This window comes from Mustela putorius, unplaced genomic scaffold (genome assembly GCF_011764305.1).
Source record: "Mustela putorius furo isolate JIRA1106 unplaced genomic scaffold, ASM1176430v1.1 tig00003836_pilon_pilon_pilon, whole genome shotgun sequence".
Classification (NCBI taxonomy): Eukaryota; Metazoa; Chordata; class Mammalia; order Carnivora; family Mustelidae; genus Mustela; species Mustela putorius.
Window position 1 is genome coordinate 15586917 of NW_025421989.1, and position 14249 is coordinate 15601165.

General features: G+C 40.7%; 1 protein-coding gene across 10 annotated transcripts in view; it reads right to left on the reverse strand.

Moving 5' to 3' along the window:
* BCLAF3 (BCLAF1 and THRAP3 family member 3) overlaps positions 1-14249 on the reverse strand; it is a 58997-nt gene that overhangs the window by 27948 nt on the left and 16800 nt on the right. For 8 of the 10 annotated variants that reach the window (XR_006609477.1, XR_006609478.1, XM_045089366.1 and 5 more), the window contains exons 2-5: positions 13856-13929; positions 9792-10364; positions 8751-9419; positions 764-939 (exon numbers count right to left, since the gene is read on the reverse strand). Coding sequence is in view for 8 of the 10 variants with exons in the window: in XM_045089366.1 (XP_044945301.1) it covers positions 764-939; positions 8751-9419; positions 9792-10364; positions 13856-13896 (1459 nt within the window). In the remaining 2 variants the exon portion in view is untranslated. The remainder of the gene's footprint in view (positions 1-763; positions 940-8750; positions 9420-9791; positions 10365-13855; positions 13930-14249) is intronic. The other 2 variants (XM_045089368.1, XM_045089370.1) reach the window with 1 other exon arrangement.

The window sequence follows — 14249 nt, forward strand, 5'->3', positions numbered from 1 at the left end:
TGCCTTAGTCTGAGGGATTCAGAGAAAATAATCTGTTTTCAAAATACATTTATTAAGATAAAAGTAAAATCAGTGCAAATATCCAGTAATAAACAGAAAATAAAAATTTTGAAATTCTTGAAGGTCTCCAGTTTATTATACCCATGATTGCTTTATTATGCAGCATCAATGAAGAAAGTTGTTCCACGTGACTGAATTTTCCAATGAATGGAAATTGGCCAGAAGCTAAAACAAAACAATTTAATGCAAATATTTAAAGTATTTGTGATGCAACTCCCTGATGCCATGAAGTATAAGCAAATCAAACCGGACTCTTTTGTCAATCACATCATGTTCACCCTTATGGCACAAGGCCTCAGCAATGCCCTCAGGGGACTTTAAGAATATCACCACAATACCTAGACTTCCAGAGTTCTTGTCAAGTTTCAAATACGGTGTTTGTTGCTTCCTCCTTCCTGTTTGGTTATCAGTTATTGTTTCTTGCAACTCTCAGTAGTCCTGTGTCTTGCCGCAGCCAACCTCTCCCTTTCTGACTTTCAATTTGTAATCTACTATGAGTTGAAGTACCAGGTTATTGGAACAACACATGAAGAACGAGGTTTGAATCAATACCTTACACTCTCTATAACAGATTTCCTTATTAATGACCTAATTTATAATGAAATATTAATTAGTATTACTCTAGCACAGATATTTACCTATATCTTGTGAAAAATCAGTACATTTTTGTGTCATCCCTAATGTATGTGCAAAATATACCAACCTTTAACTTGATGGATTATAGTTATGATTTCCTGAGCAAATTCTCCTGTAGGTTTGTTTTCAGTATTCTGAGTTGAGTCAAGATGTTCAAACACTGGATGAAAGTTCTCACTTTTCCTGCCAACAGCAACCAAATCATGTGACATCTGTCTCTCTGTGGAATAGCTAGAAGCAACCCTAGAATAATTTGTAAATGTTTAACTAAATTTGAAACTATTTTACTGAGAAAAGAACTTATTAAAATTAACCAAGATAGCTATAAAACTAAAAAGATGTTTATCTTTTCTTATAGTTAAGGCGCTGAACTGTATGCCATAGAACATGTGCAATAATGCGCAGGAGGAAATAGCCTTACACCCATGGTTTTGCGCTCTCCTTTTCAAATCAGAGATCATTAAGTATTTGTCCCTTTAGTAATAAAATCCTTAAAATTCTAAGTTAAGCAATTTTTACCTCCAAAAATACACCAAGGCATCAAAGGTCAATATGCAAAAAATAATCAGTTAGATTATTTTTACACCCAAATGTCCATAAAATTGTAAATCCAGCAAGTTTATACTATCTTGAAGTACTACCACACTTTAAAAGCTGGTATCAAACACAATAACTTTTTTGACTTCATAAAAATCCTTATACCTCTATATCAGCAATGAAAAACTCAGTATTTTGATATCAAACTCTGTTAAGATTAATCACTTGCAAAATCTCACTAAACTGTCAGCAAATAGTCTTAGATGTTAGCAAAGTTAAGATCGTTAGAACCAATTAGTGTTCACCCTAAATGTATCCTTAAAGAAATGCTACCATTTCTTACACAACCCCAGCTGTCCTGCCACTCTAATGCTTTCTGAATCTTTATAACTTGTGTTAAAAGCTCTCTTGACCTTTAGGAATCATCAAGAAGTCATGATTATGACATACAGCTAACAGTTACTGAGGGCTTACTGCAAGCCAAACACAGGGGCTCAGAACTCGTTTGCAAACATTACCTCATTTCAGCTTTACAGTAGCCTATGGGGAAGGTGCTACGACACTGGGACAATGGCTGTCTTGGTTGTTTTGCTTTTACATCCCAGAAGCTGAGTGTCTGTATGAACATAATCTTTCCAAGTGTCATAACGGGAAACTATACCTTATTCCAAGAAAGCTGCTCTTGCTTAAAACTACTCTTAAATTCTTTGTCTGCAGGCAGACTATGTGTCACAGAAGAAACTGTCTCATTATTTTATATTTATACCTCATTCTGGACCCAAAACGGCACTAACTAGCTTTCAGCCATCTTACTCCTCTGCATTTAACTCTAAATAGCTTTTCCCTCTTCTTGTTCACTACCCAAAGAACTGAGATTTACAAGCGCTGGGGTTCTTCATGAGTATGTTACAGACTCTGAAGATAAACCCCCAAGAGAGCCCTGAAATGTGTTTTGAGTAACAGCAGCACCCCTGGAATAAATAACAAGTATCAATCAGGTGGATACACACCCGGGTGCAGGTGCGTAACTACATCGCTTAACAGCCATGTATTTAACACTGCTCCAGGGTGATGAGGAGCTTACAGATATTCTTTAAACTTTTGAACTTCTCTAATGAGACAGGCTTATGTGCCCATTTTAACTTATCAGAGGCAAGGCTTCCACATGGCTTCCCATGCTCCCTGCTTTCAAACGAGTGTCTAGACAACTCCCTGCCGAAGCAGAAACCCGGGAAAGTGACTGTGCAGCAGCGTGATGCCACTGCTGTGGCTTCCCTGATTCGTCAGAAGGACTTCCAGTAGAAGACTCCTTTCCCTTCTTTTCCCCTGACTTGCTCCAAGCTTCCCACTGTGTATCCTGTAACTTGCTGAGAGACATTCATTGATAAACACTGGAAGCTACAATGGCCCCGGGACAACCTCATTGACAAGAACTACAAATACTGTGTTTAATGGTACAAGAAGCCTGTTCTGTACCGCCCCCCCCCAATTACTTTCAAAAACATTTTATAGGAGAAAAAGAAGATGTTCAAATAGAGCTACAGAAATGATCTGTCCATAAGGGGAAATCAGTTGATAATATTTTGTACTGCAGTCTGTTTCTCCCAAGAGGAAACTAGTTGATAAAGGTTTCCAGTTTTCTCTCAGGTAATTATTAAAATTTGCTTGTCATTTATTCCAAGTTAATTACTGGTATAACTCTTACACCCATTCCATGCCCAACCCTCAATCCCCAGGAGCACTACGGTATAGTTTACAGCTACACTTAATCCCGGAAATTTTAGTGTTTACAGTTCCTGTCCATTTATGCTGGAGTTTCTCCTTGCAAGATTTTTAATTTTTTAACATTTAAAAAAATGTTAAAACTGTGACTTCCTAGGAAATACTAAAATTGTATCACCTGAAATTTTAGTCTTTTTAAGATTCTTAAGATGGCTTTGCTATAAGAAAGGTTTCTTGAAACTGGAGAAAGCAAAATGTTCTAGGTATTTACATTTGTACATTTAATCACCTCTTGGTTCACATTTTCCTTTTTACGATTTCCTAAGACAGGTATTGAGTAACAAGTTATTAATTTCAAGAAATACTTCCAATACAAGTAGGTAAGCTGAAAAGACCAAATGTTCTCATTTGGGATGCATTTTAGACAGTTTTAAAAATTAAAATATAGCCAAACACCTGTATTCTAGTACTATTTCTAATACTGGTCTAACAAAATTTTCCAGGTTCCTTTCTTCCCGCCTTCAACTCCACCTGTTTTGGTTTTTTTTTCTCTAAGGATATTTTCCCTGACGTTCTCACTGAATGTTGTGCATACTAACTAGGAAAACATAAAAAGCCACATTACATCTTAATTTCTTCTTATTCAGTTAAGATCTACCAAAAAAAAAAAAAAAACCCAACTGCATGGCAAAAACAATTACAAAAAGCCCAACAACAACCCAATCTAATGGATGATCCCTGCCCTCCGGAAGCTGATCGTAGGTAACAGAATCCACGTGACACATGCCACGTGCTCCTTTGTCAGTCTTCCCCCAAGAACTGACAATCTGTCCTGCCTCCCGTAGTTCACAGAGCTCTCCCAGTTACCTGTTTGCTCCTGTCTTCCTGAGAAGACACTTAGCATTTCTGGGGCTGTGGGTAAAGGGTCGGGGAGACTGCCTTTCCCCTGATTCAGCATCTTTTTTTCACAAAAGTCCCATAACTGGCCTCCCCAGCCCCAGTGCCCTTCCAAGCCGTCTCACAGAAAGCAAGCAGCAGCCGGAACTGAGCTTCCTGCCGTCTCTCATCGGCTAATCCTGTCAAGTCAGGCGGCCTGTGTGGCAGTCTCAGCTTCACAGCCTCCGGTCCCTCCCTCTATTCCCTTTCACTGACCCCTGGAAGCATACCTCAAAGTTCCTGTGTGTGTTGCCGGCCTTTGTTAACCTATAAATATAAAACGTCTTTCATTTCATCTCCACATGTTTAAAATCTTGGAAGCCTAGCTCACGTGTCAACAACTCCTGAAAGGAGCCTTCCCGGAGTCCCCCAGCTTGGGATCCTCTGAGCCCCACTTTGTGTATCACTCAGTGCACCACTGTATTGCAAAGATCGCCCTCTTTTCTCTTGGACCGGAGGAGGACAAACAGACTCCTATGCCAGTCGGCAGGCCCAGGGTACCCTAACAGGCTGTCTCACACAAGGTTAAGTCTTCAAAAAAGTACCTGCTGAATGAATAAATGATAAATGGAAAAGAACTTGGACAATTTGTAATGAGAGTTTCAGCTAAAAAGATGACAGACTTCAAAATTCTAATTGAGGCCAATTCAACTGTGTTTTTTAAACTTTCTTGGCTCACTTTCATTTTAAAATTGTAACTTTATTTAGACCAATTTAAATTTTAAATATTTCATTTTTTATGATATGAAATCTCAAATATATACAAAAGTTCAGAAAATCCTATGATGAGCTTGTCAACTCAGCTTTAACAGCTACCAACACATGGCCTACAGAAGCAAAGTTGTAAGGCCAGGAGGAACTGCAGGTTAATTTGGGCCCAAAAAGGTCTGGCCAGGTGGTCTGCCTGATGTCACAGAGCTCCTCAGGAACCCAGTGGAAGACAAAAACTTACGTACCCCAACCCGAAACGGAATGCTCACTAAGAGAAGCTAGGGTGAAAAATAGAAAATGATTTTGATCAATTGATCAAAATCTCAATTGATTTTTTACTTTTAAAAAACGTATTTTTAGGGGCGCCTGGGGGGCTTAGTGCGTTAAAGCCTCTGCCTTTGGCTCAGGTCATGATCCAGGGTCCTGGGATCGAGCCCCGCATCAGACTCTCTGCTCAGTGGGGATCCTGCTTCCCTCTCACTCTCTGCCTGCCTCTCTGCCTACTTGTGATCTCTGTCAAATTAAAAAAAAAAAAAAAACCTCTTTAAAAAACGTATTTTTAAAAACATCTATTTTAAAAATGTATATTAGAAATACCAAGGGGGAAAACCTTAGCTTTTTGTGATACAAAACAGTGAGGTAGCAGGTTTGTATTATCACAAAAGCATCTTCACCCACAGCTTATCGTAAGTAGGTAAAACTTGTGTCACTGGGTTACCTTCCTTCAACCCTTGCTATGTTTTTCACATTGTTCCCCCACCTGTGCAGCACCCCTTTCCTTAGAACATCAGGGCTCCAATGTCTTCTGGGTCCTATCATCCACCTCATCCCCCTTGAGAATGGGGAAAGACCTGATGGGGGTAGGAAGGTGCTTCCTGTATCTCTTCTGGGGTTGGCAGTTGGGAAATAAAAGGATTATATGCAAATGTGACTGATAAACTCAGTTGAACATCAACTTTGCTAGCCAACCTTCCCATCCTAGACACCTAGTACTAGCCGCCAGGGAGGTCAAAGGAGCCTCAGGTCCATCCACAGCAGCTTATTCTCCTCCAGGGACAGCTCTCCTTGCCCCGCTCCGCCCCCATCCCCCCACCTCCTCCCTCTCACTTTCTTACTAGCCTGACCAAGGTTCAGTCTCTCACCTAATTGCCCATCATTAAACCAAAACCAAAACTCCCTTTATCTGCCCCAAGACTCCAGTATGTCCACAACAGTGTTTGGAGTTCATAATAGCATTCGTAGAATCTTTCCTATTACAACTTCCTAACTTACATTCTGAAACATGTAATTATGACTCATATGTAATGTCTACCTCTGATAATGCAGTTTCTGACAAAGTGGGTCACTAGAATATAGCCTTTGTTAAAAAAATTATTAACAATGCGGTGAACATTTGAGCAAGTGTCTACCTACCGCTGTTCTAGATACAAACTGGAATCTAGAAAAATCACCAGCCTAATCACCTATGACTTCAACTACATTGGTAAGTGGAAGAACATACATTGACGTGTGACCAAAGCTAAGAAGTAAATGAATGCATCAAACAACCATCTTAGACTTTCAAAAAATGGATAAACCCTCTAGATTTTAACCAACAAATAAACCCCTCTCCACTCCATGACTATTTTAATCTTTTCAAGCAGAGGAAAATCTAAGTTATATCAATAGTTGAGAACATGGCTATCGAGGGCATTAACTGCCTTTGTTTTATGGATACTTGATGAGTCTATACATAAGTAAATCCAGCCCCACAAAACTCTTCCACAACTTAACTGTACACCAATAAATAATTATCATCAGAGAGAAAGACTGTGTTGACTATACTTTATCATACTGACAGGATACATATATTTATAAAGTTATTTATTCTTCAGGTCTTTGAAAAGGAAGGATTTGCAGTGTTAGCTCTACTATACAAGCCATCCTACAGGTCCTTGTCAGGTAATTCAGACATGTGCTGACAGGTCATGAACGTCACAAAATTATGATTTATAAATTCAAAAGAAAAGATACAGTAGCTTCAATTTTGGGAAGCTCATTTTTGTGATACATGATGAAAAGCAAGCTTCCATTTCTTCTTCCAATTATAAAATTAACTGTTCAATATTTCTAAGGAGGTCTATTAAAGTGAAATTCCTCAAAATTGGTATTTCTAGTATTCTTTAAAAGTGCTAAGCCAATTTATTAATTCTTTTAAGTTAAAAAATTAAATTAATTAATTCTTTTTTAACATCATTATTAAATATGGGGGTATTATTACTTCTATTAAAAAATTTAAGACTGGGACACCTGGGTGGCTCAGTTTGGTTAAACATCTGCCTTCTGCTCATGTCACAATCCCAGGGTCCTGGGATCGAGTTCTGCATCGCTGCGCTCCCTGCTCAGCAGGAAGCCTGCTTCTCCCTCTGCCTGCTCTGCCTGCTGCTCCCCCTGCTTGTGCTCTGTCTCTGACAAATAAATAAATAAAATGTTAAGAAATAAAAAATAAATGAAAATAAAAATAAAAAATTCAAGATTTTTGTGATTTGATGCAATATTGCCTCCAAAGGAAAAACCTATAAACAAAAATGAAATATTGAAGTATTTAAAGGGGAGTGTACTGATATCTACAATTCACTTTGAAATGTATGGAAAAAATAGGATGGAATGATTGATGGAGGACAGAAATAGATTATGAAAGCAGACAAAAATGTTAATTGCAGACGCTCAGTGGTGTATATACAGAATTTACTGCACAGTTCTTTCAATTTTTCTGTGCTTGAAAATTTTCATAGTGTAATGTTGGAAAGAAAAAAGCTTGAGGTAACATCCTTAAAGTTGATGCTTACAGCAGTTTTTGTGCGCTTAAGGTAAAGAAATAGTAGGAAATAAAATAGTACAAAATGATTTAAGACTTATTATATGAAATGGGATACAAAATTATGAATATAGTATTATGATAACCATGTAAAAATATACACAGAAAAATAACAAAAGGAGCTGTACTAAAATATTAATAAAACTGTCCTAGGGGAGTAGAATTACGGGTGATTTCCTCCCTTTATTTGTCCAACTTTTTATAATGTAATCATATTTATAAGTGCTTTCTGTGCACATATAAATATACATATGTATATTTTATACTTTTATAAGTACAGTGATCATAAGGGAGAGAGACGGCCGTATCTAACTTTAAGAAAAGGAACAAAATATATTTGTTTAAAAAAGAGAGAGAGACTGTGGGTTCACCTCCCTCCCTGTCACATCCCGACCTTAATACTGTTTCATTTTATTTTTGACTGCAATACAAGTATGAGTGAACATAAATGCACCAAATCAGCATGGCCCATCACTTTTTTATTCACATACTGGTAGTGTCTTAAGGTAATGAACAGACTTAGCTGACAACACCCACTGCAGGGCCTTGTTATTTCCAGAATCCATAAACAGAGGTAAAATGCATAATGGAACAAAGCACGCAAGCCACAGTAGCAAAATATAACCTACTGTTGGGTGGTCTGTTTTTTCTTAAAGGATCATTAAGAGCTAAAGCGAATACCTTATAAATAAGCCTCTTTCTAGACTCTAGCCTAATTTCCTCTACCTAGGAGAATCTAGTTGGCTGAGCACCAACTGTTTTGAGATGGCAGCAAGAACCACGTTAGGTCACCTGCCTCCTTGAGCCGCAGGTGCTCTGACTTCCACAAGCAGGATCTTCTCTCGAGGCCTTGCTTTCCTCCTCTATAAAATCAGGGCCAGTGAATGGCCCTTCCAAGTCAAAAATTCTCTGGATATGACAACAGGGATAACAGGCTCTGGGAAACTGAGGAAGAAATAGGTCTCCTTGAACTCCACCCAGGTATCCCTGGCTATGGAAAATCTAGCAGCATAAAAACACATAAATTCATGAAGACAAACAACTCCATAGAGCGCCCTGCACCCAAAAAGTATCTTGAGATATGATGCAGAAACCAGCAGCCATAAGATCACTCTGTATTACTAAGCGTGGGATTTATCCTCCTCACAGCGCTTCTGTGAAAAATCCAGGCAATCCCTTCCTGCTCAATGGAATCTAAATACACTGTCAATTCCATTTTCAAAGCTTCAAACAAAGGTGGTGGAAACAGATATTTTTCTAAAACAGCACTAAGAAAAAACAAAAACAATACCTGGATGTATCTAGCGATTTCTTCACATCTATTTTAACAGTAAGTGATTTCTTCCTAAGACTGGCGGATGAAGGTTTCACATTGGAAAGTTTACTTTTATCGAGCTGGTTCCTGGAAGAGTTGCTCTCTTTCCTGCCATCCCCTTCTTTCTTTGCTTTCTCCTTCCGTTTGTCACTGCAGGGTCTCAAGCCAACATCATTTTTACTTGAATGCGTAGAGGCAGTGCAGTCAGTGCAGTCTTTCTTAGATGGTTTGGAAGGTTCTTTCACTTGCCCACCTTCAGTCTCTCTCCCTCTTCCAGCATTAAAACAAATGGACTGTCTATTTTCAGGGCCTTTTTGAGAACTGGACTTTCTATCTTCCTCCTTAGAGTACTTCTGAATTCTTCCATCTGGAAAGTCCTGGTCCCCACTTGAGGTCTTACGGCGTTTGTGGCGATAGTCACAGGACACCTTGGCTGCTGAACTGGTCTCTGGCGGTTCCCTCTGAGCACGTCGATGAGTGTGCGGTCCAAGGTTCCGCTGCTCTTTCTTCTCTTGGTAAGATGGAAGAGAATGCCCGAACTTCCACTGAGGGCTCCTGGCAGGCTCTCTGTTTTCATACCTCTCCACATCTTTAGGTCTTTTTGATGTGTATCCATATTTTCTGAAATCACGATCCTCAGGATACCTGTGTTGACATAAAGCAGTTTACACTTGCACTAGAGAGAAGAAAGTGAGAATTTACATGTGTGGAATGTTGGGCAGCATGGCTTTAAATGCAGAACGCAGTGGCAAGTTAACTATAATCCCTCTAGCCAACTCATAGAGGCACAAGGTAGCAAAGAGGAATATGCCATCTTTTGTTACAACTCTAGCCATCAACATGATTTACTCTAAAAATAAATACTTCATTACTACCAGCGGACCATAATTACATTACAGTGCTTTTTATCTTTTTAGACAAAAGCTTTTCAAGGTGGTTTTCTTCAACCATAAAGTAAACAGACTTTTGCACTTGAGGCTTTATACCAAATTACCCAGGTTTAATGTTTTCCTATACCTCTTCGGAAAAGAGCTCCTTTTCTCAAAGTCTTCAGAGCCTCTTCTCAGTGACTGAGAATAGTTTTCATCTTGTATCCTCTGGTGCCTCAACTCATCTTCGTGCCACTTTCCTTCAAACCGAGAAGAATCTGCTATTGACCTCGGAGGCGGTTTCCCTCCTTTTCCACTTCCTCTGACTCTGTAGTCATCAGCAATATACCTTCCTTCGCCTTTCTGGGAATAACAGTTCCTCGGGTACTCTTTGTAGGGTACATCTTCTGAGTATTTGGGCATATAGTGAGATCTTCTGTTACTTTCTCCTCTTCCTGACAAGTATGCTCGGTAAGGCTTGTAAGTATAAACATTTTCTAAAGAGTCTCTTCTTAAATTTGGGGAAGGTGATCTATGTTCGTAAGATCGGTAATGCACATTTCCACGAGAAGGAATCCTTGGTTTACTCTGTCCATGTTTCTCACTGTCCATTCGCCAAGGGATGGGTCTTTTTGGATCCTTCCTATATTCACAGCCATAATGCCCATGAGAATGTCTTTGCTTGTAGTGTTCAGAATTTCTAGGTACTGGTGATAAAGACCTGTGTCAAGAAACAGAAAAGTTCAGTCCATTTAAAGACAATAAAGAAAGTTTATCTTAATATGAACTACCTAAATAAGACATTTGCTTCCCACTGCTTCTTCCACTCATATCAAATGCATCAATTTGCTACATCTGTATTCTAAACTGTCCATCTGGGCGTCTGACTACTGCTCTGGCCAATTCAACAAGCATATTCTTTCCATCTGAACTAACGTGTCCCACGTGCATATTGAAACGGGCTGAGGACACCCATCCTGCTGGAGGAGGACCAGCTTAGGTACACAGTAAGATAAGATCCATTTTGGAAGACTGCCCACAGCAAAGTCTAGGCAAAAGAGCCAGTCAGCAAAAGCTTGTATTAGGTTCAACAGTCAGGGAAGAAACAAGCAACTGGAAGGCTAGATTAACACTGATAAATGTGTAGAAGAGTCTCCGGGAAACTGAACATAACCTCTGAAATTAAATTAGATTCTAAGAGTTTACGAAACCAAACTAAATCCAAACTCAGACTCAAGACTGACCTCGCAGTTTCTGCAATTGACTGACTGTTCTTTCTACTGATGCTATAACACGGAGCAAAAAACTATATATCTGGTGTGTGGAGTAGGACGGGGAAGAAGGTATTAAGGTTTGAATTTCATACTTAGTTCCTCCATAAATACTACTAACATAGATAAATTGCTGTTCTTTCCCAGACCTGTTCCCTTATGTGTGCTGTTGCAATAGAGCTTATAACTTCAGTGAATGTGGGCTTTAATGTAGCCACTGTGCTCCCTAGGAGCAGCACATTTTTTTCTGCAACTACCTTCCCTAATACCTCAGCATTGCCAACATCAAGACTTTATTCCCGCGGAGGAGGAAGAAGGCTCCTGTATCCAGGGAAACTAGTCTGAGCTGCCTGGACTTCCAGAGCAAAGAGCACCACTATCTGGAATACAATCAAGTTCAATTTTGAACCTGGGGACCTTTCCTCCCATCTAACCTGTCCAATGTCCCAATCGCCTTCCTGAGGGCTTCTTCTAATCAACAAGGCAGCTACCCTAGCAGCTTTCGTGACTGCCCAGGGAGCTGGAGCGACCACGAGTCAGACCCTTTCCATTTGGTGACACGTCTGTGTCCTCTTGATGACAAAGGAGGCAGATTTACGCCCCTCGTAATTACGCCCTGTGGTTCCACACAGCTGAGGAGCCCAAGCCTCATCAGGGGCGACAAGCAAACCCATCCGGCCTTTGCCCTGGAGGAGACGTAGCCTGGATAGCAAACAAATTGGCCCTCTTTTCCCGAGGGAGGCCTTGTCTCCATCGTCCCACACTGCGGTGTCTTGGTACAGAAGCCATCAGTATACTAGACTTGACAATATCTGCCTCTGGAGTCACCAAGGTAGACATACTAGCAAGTGCACTATTTAGCTGACGAAGGAACTCTGTCTTCCAGCTGGCAGCACCTCATCACAGGAAGAAGCAAGCAGAGCCTCTGAGGACCTTCTGGAAGAGTGCATCTCTTCCATCACTAAGGAGAACAGCTGGCAGCTAGAGATAGAGGTCTTCCAGACCGGACGAAATACTCAATCTCTTACTTTAATCCTTACCTCATAATGAATACTGCTTCGTTATTATATTTCACATCAGGGGATTTTTTTTTTAAGGAGATTGCTGGAATGGTTACTATCATTTTCAATTCTCCTAAAGAAACAAAAGAGATCTGAGGAGTCTGTTGGGAGACAATTCTCCACGGGTCTCTTGCCTTCTGCCCTGGTAGGCAGAGGTACTGATGGCTTCTGTGCCAAGACACCGCAGTGTGGGACGATGGAGACAAGGCCTCCCTCGGGAAAAGAGGGCCAATTTGTTTGCTATCCAGGCTACGTCTCCTCCAAGGCAAAGGCCGGATGGGTTTGCTTGTCGCCCCTGATGAGGCTTGGGCTCCTCAGCTGTGTGGAACCACAGGGCTTCGCTCTGCAGCTCCCATCCTTGGGAGACTCGGGACTAAACACAGGAACACGATGCTCAGGCCGCCCGCCGTACCACGAGTCATAAAGGTCTTTGTCTCTGACCCAGGACTGCCCTGTGGCAGGCTAATGTGTTAGCTTGCAAGTAACGTAAAATATCAGATACTTTACAGGTTTTGGCACGGAGTCCTGAGAAGGAATCTAGACATTGGGCACTAAGGCTGGCAGGTCTTCTGTGCCCTTTCATCAGGGCCTATCACAAAAGGGTGAAACAAAACAACCTCTGTGATGGCCTCCATATTAAACTCATTCATGTTGACATCCCCCTTTCTTCCTCAAGCTCCTTCCTGTTACAACTTGATCTTGTGGATTACAAAATGAAAATTGTTAAAGAAAGATTGACTCGTCATTGTAGAATAAGTACAATGGCCAAGTTGTGTTAACATGAAAAGTTTTGGTCTGCTTTTTATATATGTAATCATGATCCTTTTTTAAGTCCTAGAACGTACTGCTCACTGTCATAGCTCTGTGCCATTGCTCCTGTCGCCCACCCCCGAAACTGGAATACTTCTATCTTTTGTTTCTGCCTGTACAAATTCTGCCCATCCTAAATGATCAGCTAAAATTTCACCTTTCCTTTGAAGACTTTACTATCCCCCTTTTCCCTCCATAAAAGCAGAATGATCCCTTCTCTGTGGACCCAGAATCTCCGTCCCAGTCAGCAGCACTGTGCTGGCTCCACAGTACCACAGCTGTCTGTGGTGCCAATCTCCCAGCCAGTCTGCATGCTTGCTGAGGCCCCAGAAGATGTCATGTTGCCTTTGTAGCCCCAGAACCTGGAGCATGTATGTAATGAATACTGGTTGAACTGTTCCAATCTAACTATATGTATATACTATTGATACCGCCAATCAGGAAAGAAGAAAGCTGAACTACAACCGAGTTATTCAAAACTCTGTTATTCTGCCGTGAAGAAGAAATAGGTAACTCCTGATTTTCTAACTCCCGATTTTTTCAAAGATATTGATAATGAGAAAAAAAAACACTCAGGAGTTCTAAACTACTTACTGATGCAAAAAAATGTAACACTCATGATGTTTCTCACTCTCCTTTGCTGTGGCCATTGCATTTCTTTTTATTATGGATTAATTCAAGCTGCTAGCCATAATTAAAGAAAGCTGTCAGCTTTCAGAATCTAGAAAAACCTCTATCACTGCAAAGTACCTACTGTGAATAACCAGGTCCCATGAGCTTATTAAAATAGGTTCCTGGGGCGGCTAGGTGGCTCAGTGGGTTAAGCTTCTGCCTTTGGCTCAGGTCATGATCCCAGGGTCCTGGGATCGAGCCCTGCATCAGGCTCTCTGCTCAGCGGGGAGCCTGCTTCCCTTCCTCTCTCTCTCTGCCTGCCTCTCTGCCTACTTGTGATCTCTGTCTGTCAAATAAATAAATAAAATCTAAAAAAAAAATAGGTTCTTAACAGTACCAGCGAACTTGAAAGTCAAGGTACATCCCAAGTTTACTCTGCTAAACTAAGAACTGCTCACCTGTGTTTCCACCTGGGGGATCGAGAGCGTGACCGTGCCATCCTCTGACACTTGAGCCACCATCCGCTTTTACACTGCAAAGAAACACAGTATTAGCAAGTTTACAGAAACAGCCTGCAATCTGCTCCAAAAGCAGTGAATCCCACCAACAACAAATTACTTAAGTTCTCCATGTCTCAGTTTCCTCATCTATAAAATGGGGATGACAGTAACAGAACCTACCTTATTGGAATGTTGTGAGGAAAGAATGAACTAAATCAGGGGTCAGCAACCTTGTCCTATAGTGGGCCAGAGAGCTGGCTTTGTGCCATATCAGGTCTTTACCTCATCTCCTCCTTCTTCCTTTTATTTAAAAAACAGCTCTTTAAAAAAACCAGGGGCGCCTGGGTGGCTC